General features: G+C 39.6%; 1 protein-coding gene across 1 annotated transcript in view; it reads left to right on the plus strand.

Annotated features, from left to right (window-relative positions):
• Positions 1-234: 234 nt before the first annotated feature.
• The window catches only part of kiaa0895l, a 14,088-nt gene continuing 3,799 nt past the window's right edge, over positions 235-10,523 (plus strand). The window contains exons 1-4 of the mRNA XM_079586789.1: positions 235-417; positions 5,876-6,647; positions 8,443-8,586; positions 8,675-8,807. Coding sequence (XP_079442915.1) covers positions 5,913-6,647; positions 8,443-8,586; positions 8,675-8,807 — 1,012 coding nt within the window. The 5' untranslated portion in view covers positions 235-417; positions 5,876-5,912. The remainder of the gene's footprint in view (positions 418-5,875; positions 6,648-8,442; positions 8,587-8,674; positions 8,808-10,523) is intronic.

Here is a 10,523-nt window from a genome sequence, read left to right on the forward strand (position 1 = left end):
AATAAAAATCTACAACAGATTATAAAACACAAACAAATCACACAGTTTTATTGCATTTTGGCATTTGAGAAGTGTTTGAATACATTTTTGAACGTATTTTTTTTTACAGTAATATAATAATGTTATTAATCAAATCAAATAAAACAATCTTTAGTGCCCCGGTGTGGTGACAGATCGAGTCTCCCCTACGCGCTGACGTCACGCACACTGACCGCGACGCGACGCGAAGACGTCATTGAGGTGCGCCAGCGCGTCATTTGCTGCAACGCAATCCCAGCCATCCCATCCCAAACTCCCAGTATTCCCGGCGTACCGTTATTCCTCCATATCTGAACTGAAGTTGAAGCGCTGGTATTATGGGTGGAAGTCCAACATGAACTGAACTTTATTTATTTGCCTGTAAAGAAGCGCTGCGCGGTATGTGTCATATACTTATATACTTATTTGTTTATAAAAAATGTCTTATTCGCTGTGAATCGACTGTGTTATTGTCAGAGATGTGGATGTCATGCACGGGCAATGTTTTCTTTAAGCTTTAGCCTTCGATTCATTCATTTTAAAATGAGCCAGAAACAGGAATGTCTAAGGTTACTTTTATTATTATTATTATTATTATTCCCATCATGCTCTAAACGAGACCCTTTACAACACAGTATTTCTCAGATAATTTCCCATGATAATGGAAACAGTGCTAATGGATTAAATGCACATCAGAATAAATGTAAAGAAAATCTTTCAGAATTTAAAAATGCATAAAGTTCCCATTATAAAAATAAAAAAAAATAAAAATTGCGTGTAAAATTATATAAAACTCAGCCAAATACTGTTTGCATATGGTGATCAGATTTCTGAAGTTTCTAAGCATTTGTCATTATTTATGAGTTAAATAACAGGGACAATACAATACAACGTTAACAAGTATTATTAGTTATTGCACTATTATTACAATTAGTTATTATGATGCTATTATTAATTCAATTCGTTTTAATACAGGTCAGATGTCACCAACAACACTATGAAAAATAGTAAACAGATTGTATTGTATTGGGTTGTACTTTTAATGGTTTAATTAAGATGTGTGGCTGAAATCAAAGTATACTTTGATTGTCTCAATCTCAATCTGTTAGACCGATGAGGCAGAACAGCCTAAAAATACACTTTTAACGTTTTTTTGTAACCCTAAAAATAAATAGACCATAATCAAAGAATATTAAATATTCAGTTCAATTCAGATTTATTTGTATAGCACTTTTCACAATACATATCGCTTCAATGCGGCTTAACAGAAAATGCATGTTTTTACATTACAATTCAGAGTAATTTGTTATCAGATGTGACCAAGTAATGTCCAGAAATGTACAGTTAATGCAAATCACGAGGAGCTAACATCATGTAGAGGCAAGCCGGGCACATCCGAACACTTTTGGACTTTCTTAGTTTGTGTAATTCCCTTAGGGTTCAGAGTATTTATTTCCCCCCACATTAATTTCACACAAAATTATGTGGTTTTGATCAATACAGCGTATACTTTTTTCCTTGATTTCCCCTGAAAGAGTGGAAGTGAACTGTGACAACATGCCCCATAGGTGGGTTAATTGTAACACATGATCATCTGACAAATCTAATAAAAAAATATACAAGACAAACTAAAATATTTTCTCAATAAAATACAATTATTAACTTTTTCATATAAAATAATGGCATTTTTAATCATTAAAAATAGTCAGTTTTAAGTTTGACAACAAACACACCGCAAAACACAGCTGTACAACATAGTTCAAAACATAATAATATTTAATAATTTCTGAACTCTCAGTCTTTATGCACCTTTTTCCTCACGGTTTCTCAATAGAATTCATAAAAGTATAGAATAGAATAGCATATTTCTAATAGGGGCTCATAGTAACGCAGTGTGACAACATGCCCCGGCGAGTGTCTTCTGCTGGTTAGATCAGCATTAACGAACTGTTAAATAACAGATATAAGGTTTAAATAAACACAAAAAACAGATGAAAAAGAAAGTAAGAAATGTACTTTTGCTATGTTTGAAATAAATGTTCAGTGATATCTTCAGAGGATTTTTACAATTTTTGGCGCCAAAATCCGGTTTTAACAAGATTACGTTACATTAAAAAAAACATTTGGTTTTATTTTTTCAGTGTGTTGACTTATATTACAGACTCATAGACTCATAAAGGCCACTGGGGGGCTGAATATAAACATTGCGCTCAAGTGTACACTAGGGCTGGGTGATATGGCCAAAAGAAATTATCACGATCATTTTTTTTATATCAGTCGATATTGATAATTATCACGATAAATGTCAAATCTTTATTTCTTTCAAGTTTAAAGGCAGATTTTTGCTCCTAAGTGAAAGTTAGGAGCAAAAAGAAACCAGAGCGTTAATTGTGGCTCTTTATTGTCAATGACAAACACTCGCCAAACAGGGGAACATTCAAACATTTGTCATTTTTCCTTAATAAAATAATATCTTAATAGAAAAAATAATTTCTTAGTTTCTGCATTTGCTAATTTTTATTTGGTAAAATGTAATATTATGACTGTTTGAGTTTTATTCAAATGAACAATTGGTCATCCAGCATCATGCATTTAGATCATGATAACCACAGATAAACCGGGCATCGCCTATAGCACCGCACTATCATGGCAAAATTTAACTTTAATACATTGTCTACATTAATAATATAATACAATTCAATATGTATATCCCACATTTCATGGTGCAGTTAATATTACTATGCTAACGTTACAGTAAATCCGTGGTGAATGATGGGAATGTGTAGACGGAAAAGCTTCTGACTGTATCGTTGATATCGTTTTATCGAGAAAAATTATATTGCGATAATTATCGTTTTATCGCCCAGCCCTAGTGTACACATTAAGCTTGCCGCAAATCAATGGCAAAAGTAGCCTAATGATCATCAATGTGTCGGGGAAAAATAGCATGTAGACATTTTAACTGTTTATTAATAAACTAGTGTTTTCTGAGTCAGTGTTGGCTGCAAAGATGAAGTTGACGATGTCCGCAGTGTAGTGAACATGTGCGCGCCTATAGAGACCTTTCATTGGGATTACATAATCAGTTCGTTTAAAAGTAGACATGTCAAGCTTTCTCTAGCCCTGTTTCTCATGTCTGTGAGGCAAGTGTCCAATACGCCGAGTTTCGGTTCATTTGACGCGCTCCAGTTCTTCCTGCAGTCGAGGACGGAGCAACTTTCTGCTCTTACGTTTATTCCGTGCAACCAAGGTCCGAAATTAACACCCGCCAAGCGCCAAATGTGGGTAGATTTTCCGTTTGGCGAGTAAATCTCAAAAGGCTATCCGCCACACTGGCGGGTGAATGTTCATACCAAAATAGTAATGTAATAATCAGTGTTTCCCCTACAGTGTATTAATCTGCGCCGCTGGATTTTCAGCGCCGCTGCAAAATCTTTCTATGATCAGTAATATCACGACATTCACTTACACACTTAAAAACACTGAGACGCGACCGGCCGCGCTGCATGATGTGGCTCTGAATCCACTTGTTAACAAGAAAGGATGAAAGAGCCTCATATGGAAATATTTTCGATTAGGCTAATGTCACGTTGCCATAACGGGCCGTTCACATTCACAGTGCGTTTTTTGTGCATGCAAATGCGTTATTTCAAATGCGGCAAGCGCGCTCATTATAGAAACGGCACGGCTCTGTTCATGATTGAATAGCAACGACAGACAAGTGCTTGTGAAAACTGAGAAGTCACCGGTCTGCAGCTAGCTAAAACGCACTTATTAGCTGTTATGTGGCAACATTTACCAGGAGTGAGCCAACCTTTTAAACGAAAACCTACAGACGAAAAGGGGGACGAATTACATAAAAAAAGAAAGTTTTGACAGAGTTTCAAGAGGCTGGCTACAATATGATTCTGACGCTGTCGCGATGAGTTGTTCTGTGTCGCCGGTATGCTAAAGATAAAAACAGAAACAACTCATTTGTCAAATGTACTGTTATGAGCACTAGTTCCATGCTCACATCTTCCATGTCTTACTATTTGTTGCTCTGTTTTGACTTCTATGTAACGTTACTCTTATTCATTAAAAATACCATATCTCAATTAAATGTACTGAAATGAATGTATATGTGATACAAAAAGGCTGTTTATTATTTTGGCCGGTAAAAAATATGCTTGGCTGGTGGATTTTTTCATCTACCAGTCCCTGTGACAGGTGAGCCAAAAAGTTAATTTCGGACCCTGCGTCCAAGTGCTCATCAGATTAGACGCTCTTGGCAGCAATTATCTTGTCGCAAATATTGGATCGAGTCTGGTGAAATGTAGCCACACTTTTGATCTTTTCCACCTATGGGGGTTACACACTACAGCCTCACGTGAGCCACGTCTCTGGGCGTAACCGGCGTAAACTAGTGTTTTTCCTTGATGCCTCGTCACAGCCAATCATGCTGCATGCTCATTAGCTCACTGACGCTGATGAAATTAAACCCTTAGGTATCGAACTACAAGACATTTTTTGATACTCGATGGTATCGAGGCAATTTGGTCGGTGCCTAAAAAGTAACTCTCGATATCCAGCCCTACTCTTAACGATAAAAGGCCTGAATGCCGTTGCTTGTGTGAATGGCATTTTTGTGTATCCACCGGTCATTCTGGTAATTGCTGTGTGAAAGGGGCTAATGAACTCATTAAAGGTGTGATCATAATGATTACAATAAATAGCAAATTTGGCAGTTGTTGATATATTGAGGGTGGGGCTTGACCCGCTCAGTGTCTGCTCTCTAAAAAATGCTGGGTTGTTTTAACTCATGTTTGGGTCAAATATGGACAATTGGACAATTTCTTTAAACCCAGTGGTTGGGTTTGTCCATATTTGACCCAACAACCCAGCATTTTGTTTAGAGAGCAGACCTTGAGTGAGATGCTGGATTGTTTCAACTCATGTTTGGGTCAAATATGGACAATTTTTAAACCCAATGGTTAGGTTTGTACAAATTTGACCCAAACATGGGTTAACAAACCCAGCATTGTTTAGATTGCAGCCTTGAAACTGTTGAATCAGAAAGTGGAGGAATGTTTTTCTCTTCATTCTGGTCATTTTATGATAATTTCTGTGTTAAATCTGCTAGTGATCTCATTAAAGTTGTGATCATAATTGTAACAATATATAGAAAATTTGGCAGTTGTGTATATTGGGGGTGGAGCTTGTCCCGCTCAATGTCTGCACTCTAAAAAATGCTGGGTTGTTTCAACTCATGCTTGGGTCAAATATGGACAATTGCTTTACATTTTTAAACCCAGTGGTTGGGTTTGTCCATATTTGACCCAAATATGGACATTGCTTTACATTTTTAAACCCAATGGTTGGGTTTATCCATATTTGACCCAAACATGGACAATTGCTTTACATTTTTAAACCCAATGGTTGTGTTTGTCCAAATTTGACCCAAACATGGACAATTGCTTTACATTTTTAAACCAAGTGGTTGGGTTTGTCCAAATTTGACCCAAACATGGACAATTGCTTTACATTTTAAACCAAGTGGTTGGGTTTGTCCATATTTGACCCAAACATGGGTTAAAACAACCCAGCATTTTTTTTAGAGTGCAGACATTGAGTGAGATGCTGGGTTGTTTCAACTCATGTTTTGACCCAAACATGGACAATTGTTTTACATTTTTAAACCCAATGGTTGGGTTTGTCCATATTTGACCCAAACATGGACAATTGCTTTACATGTTTAAACCCAGGGGTTGGGTTTGTCCAAATTTGACCCAAACATGGGTTGAAACAACCCAGCGTTTTTTATATTCCAGCCTTGATGCTGTTAAATCAGAAAATGGAGGTATGTTTTCTTCTTCAGGTGTGCAGCATTGCTGGACGGAGGCGTGGATGTAGCGATGGTGCTGGATCTGGGTGAGAACTGCATGGAGCAGGCTAATGGAGGAGGAGGGCTCGCAAATAATGCCTCAGAGATGTTAGAACCAGAGCCCAGCGCGGAGAAACCCAAACCAGTCCGAGCCAGGACCGGCAGCATCACCCAAAGAGACAAATCGACCCACAATGGGCCACACGCGCAGCCTTGTACCTCTTGGGACGGCGGCTCCCAGGTTCAGCGAAGGCTCCAGAAGACGGACGGTGGAAATAAAGGAGAAACTGGGGAACCTTCCAAACAGCCACCGTGTCGAAGGCCTCTTAGTCTGGAAATAAAACCACAGCGAATTAGAGCAACGCAGCCAGTGAGGAAGGTGATTCAGCCACCGTGGCGAAGTGGTGGCCCTTCTCCACCCACGCGAAGCCTGACAAGTCTTAGTTTAGGGCCGGGAAACTGGCTTCGACGGAGTGAGAGCACATGCACAGTGAGCTCCACGATGCCTTCGCGTTCTGGCAGGGGTCAAATGAGACCTGCGACCTCTTTGCCACATATCGCCAGGGGTATGGGACCCCTTCCTTCGCCTTCAACACCTCGTGGGCCGTGCCTCCTTGTGGCTCTCCGTCCCACAAACCTGGACCAGGAGCGTCAGACCTTTTTTCAGTCTGACTATCAGTATGAGCCTCAGTTTGAATATGCCCCTCCAGAGCCCATCAGTGTTTTGGAGAAGTACAGAGAGGGCTCTGGTCTCTTTCTGTCCCAGGTATATATTTCATGTCTAAATAACACTAATTGATATCTGTCAAAAAAAACGAGTGAGCCGCCTTACTGTCAACTGCCTCCGTAAGCAATTGCCTTCTAATGCACCATTCATTTCAAAAGGAATCCAAGGGCCCTATCTTGCACCCAGCGCAATTGACTTAGTACACCGACGCATGTATCATTCCTATTTTACACCCGCGCACAGCGGACATTTCCCTCCACAGACGCACGTCGGTAAATTAGTGAATGAACTTGCGCTCGCGGGGGCGGTTCAGTGAAAAGAGGAGCGTGTTCCGGCACAAAAGGTCGCTGCTGCTATTTTGCAGTTTTAGAAATCAATTCCGCCACTGACCAGGAAAAACCGAGTCTAAAGACAGTGGCGCCGCGCGTTAGTCAGATGCTATTTTAAGGGCGCGTGCTTGGCCATTATGTAGCGTGTGAACAACGCGCACACATTTTGATTCTCTAATCTAAACAGACGCAGCAGTTTTCATTTCTGCAAATCATACATTATTACAAGGAAACATATTAACACACGAGGGAAATCATTGTTGTGTCCGTGAAGATGTGAAAAAAATAGGCATAAATCTAGCTTACACATTTACCCAAATTATTATACGCCTGTTTAACCGAAGCTAATTTGTGTGGTTTCTCCCATCATCCTCATACAATGTCACTTCTCTGTGTTTTACGGCCCTGACGAGAACGTCGGTCTCCTCGGCTGTGAACCGCTCCTGGCGTGCGCTGGCAAACCCGCCATGGAACAAGCGCGCCGGCTCTTAAAGGGAATGTGAGATGACGCTCTGATTGGTTTATTTCACGTTACGCCCAAACCACACCTATGAGTAATGAAGCGACTTCAGACCAACACATTTTAGATTTGCGTCGGACGCAAGAGTCGTTTATCCCGCCGGTATAATAGCAACAGCGCCGGGATCCGTCCACAAAGTTACTTGCGTTTCGCGTTTGATACTCAGACCGTTACAATTGTGCCCCATGTGTGTTTGGGAGTTTTGCGTGAAGATGAAAATGTTCCCAGATTTCGCTCAAGTTGGTCACATGAGTTTCATACATCACTAGATTCACTACACAACTGGTCGGACAGTGGCCAATGGAATTATATCAATTTACAATACACACACAAAATTTATTTGATTAAACATAAAGCAATTTGGGTCGTTTTGGCTACACAGCCCTGGGTCAAAAAGGGAACCCCAAAATAGGTTGGAAATGAACTCTTTCCCCGCCAGCTCCAGCATTTTTGATAATTTCCACAAAAGTTTCATGGCCCCCAGAATAATCTGTGGTTTGAATATCTGAACATGGATATATCAGAAGAAATAATAGATCCTCTGCTTTTAAACAAGCTTTTTATTCTAGCTTCATGTATTCCTTTTATATCAACATTTGAATGCAAGTTTCATGAAAAAAGTTACCTCGTACCTCGTCCTGGGTCGACATTTCATTCAGTAATATTAGGCAGTTTTGATTTATATGCGGTTTAATTTTGGTGATCGCGTTATTTTACATATGCTTTCATATTGCTTCAAATGCACTAGACTAGCCCACAATGCATTGCCTGCAACAGTACAACACCATAATACATAAATAATACAGTAGTTTAGTGGTGAAAATAGTCGGTAAATTAACAGCTTACTGTTCAACATTTTTCCCAGAATACGTTTCTTCTTAAAATGTTGCTTACGTTGGCAGCTTGCTAGGTTTTGTAAGGCAGCCATAATGCTGGTTAAGTCTTTAAACTATTGCCATTTGTCTTACCTCATGTCTTTTTCTAGGCGATTGGGATTATGGAGTGTGTGTTGAGGAAGTATGAGACCTATGAAAACTTCGAAGAGGTCACAGGGGGAAACTTGCTACCGAAGAGTCAAGTATGGGCCGCCACACGCAAGTACCTACAGAAGGAGGGCTGTGTCGGTGAGGTGTGTGGACATCATTTGAGAATAAGTGCTTGTGTATTAGCGTCCTGCCAGATAACAAAGGAATAGTAATGTCAGATTGTGTCCACAGGTGGTTGTGAGTCTCTCCGACGAGCTTCTGTCCCAGGCGGTAATGATGGTGCAGAGTTGTCGACCGACACTAACGATTAACTTGTCAGGAGCACGCCAACACTGGCTGGAGGGCATGCTTAGACATGAGATTGGTATGAACTTTAACCTAAACATATTGTGAAAGTCATGTCCTAACCAGTCTGACTGTGACGAACAACAGGACATGTTGTCAGTCATTTCATTCATGTCGCTGTTGTGTGTACGGCTAGGTAGTCCCGACCACATTGGCAACTTTTACATGCAACCAAATAATCCGTATTGACGGCTCAATCGGCCTGAAAAGCCTTCATGTAAACGCCTTAATCGAGCCGATTGAAAGTGGGGGGTTTATTCCTTTTCTAATCCTATCGAGAGAATGCCCTTTTCACAAGATGTACAATAAGTCTCTGATGTCCCCAGAGTGTGTGTGTGAAGTTTTATCTCAAAATACCCCACAGATATTTTTATATAGCATGTTAAAGTTGGCACTTTTTGAGGGTGAGCAAAAACACACACCGTTTTGTGTCTGGCCCTTTAAATGCAAATGAGCTTCAGCTCTCGACACAGGGGGCGGAGCTACAAGAGCTTGCTGAAAATTTCTACAACTTTTAGCCTTTTATGTTCAAAGTAAACCGGAGTCAGACAAAGATGAAGAGACTCAAGAAGTGACAACATTTCTGAATGGTTAGTTGATAAATTTATGTTGCTTATGTGTACCGGTAGTTCTCTTCTAGTCATTGATTAGCATATTCTGTCTTGATGATAATCTATAAATCGTTCAGGGGGCGGGGTTTATGTAAATTTTAGGGTTTGTGATGTCACTAACCCGGGAGGAATGTCGTGTAGTTCCTACCAGCCGTTTGTTGTAGCCCTTAAAAAGCGATTTCTTTAAAAGCAAATATCTCCCTTTGCTCTGAACTTTGAGCGTTGTAACTTTGCAGATGTTGTTTATGATCAAACAGCAACATTACACACTAACTACAGCTAGAAAAGTGAAATCATAATCAACCACCCCTTTAAAACAATTAAAGCAGCAATGTAGGAGAATAGTTATTATGCACAAACATCAGGAAACTGTGTATACGTGAATCGTGCAGTGTGCGCACGTCAAAAAAACATTCAGATTTGAATCTTGTGACGTATAAACGCGCACATCACGTGTTGCGCTCATGTAAACACTACAGATTCATCAATCAGAATGAATTCAGTCCGATTGAAACAAAAGTTGAGCATGTAAACATAACCGGTGGAATCTACTTGTTCAAAGATCCTGATTGTCATAATTAATATCTGCAGTGATGGTGTGTTTCTGCAGGCCAACACAGTTTAGCATCATCTTGGTTCCCTTGACAAAATCCTGATTGGGTTTTTCGACAGGCTTTTGGATTATTGCAACAAAAAAAAGATTCTTACATATTTTGTTCATCATGATAATCTTCACATATGCACACAGCTTTTATAAATGTTGAAGCCTAAATTCAGTGGACAGAAGTAAACAGATAAACGTAGGCTATAAACAAACTACACCGCGGTCGCACACCTTTAGCTAGGGATGCTAACGATTAATTCATCATGTAATTGATCAAACTTATCGATGGTTGATTAAGCAAGATCATCATTAGACACGCAGTTTTGAGGCGCATTGCTAAACACTTATAGCAGACACAAGAAAAATTAATGAGAAATTAAAAATGTTCGTCATTAATGTTAAACAAACAACAAAAGTAAAAGAGAAAATCACTTCATGCTCTTGAATCAATAACTTTAACAGCTTTAATCTATATTAAATGTATGCATATAAATATGTCTGCTTGAAAGAATGAACAATG

The sequence above is a fragment of the Phoxinus phoxinus genome (genome assembly GCF_949152265.1).
Source record: "Phoxinus phoxinus genome assembly, chromosome: 2".
Lineage (NCBI taxonomy): Eukaryota > Metazoa > Chordata > Actinopteri > Cypriniformes > Leuciscidae > Phoxinus > Phoxinus phoxinus.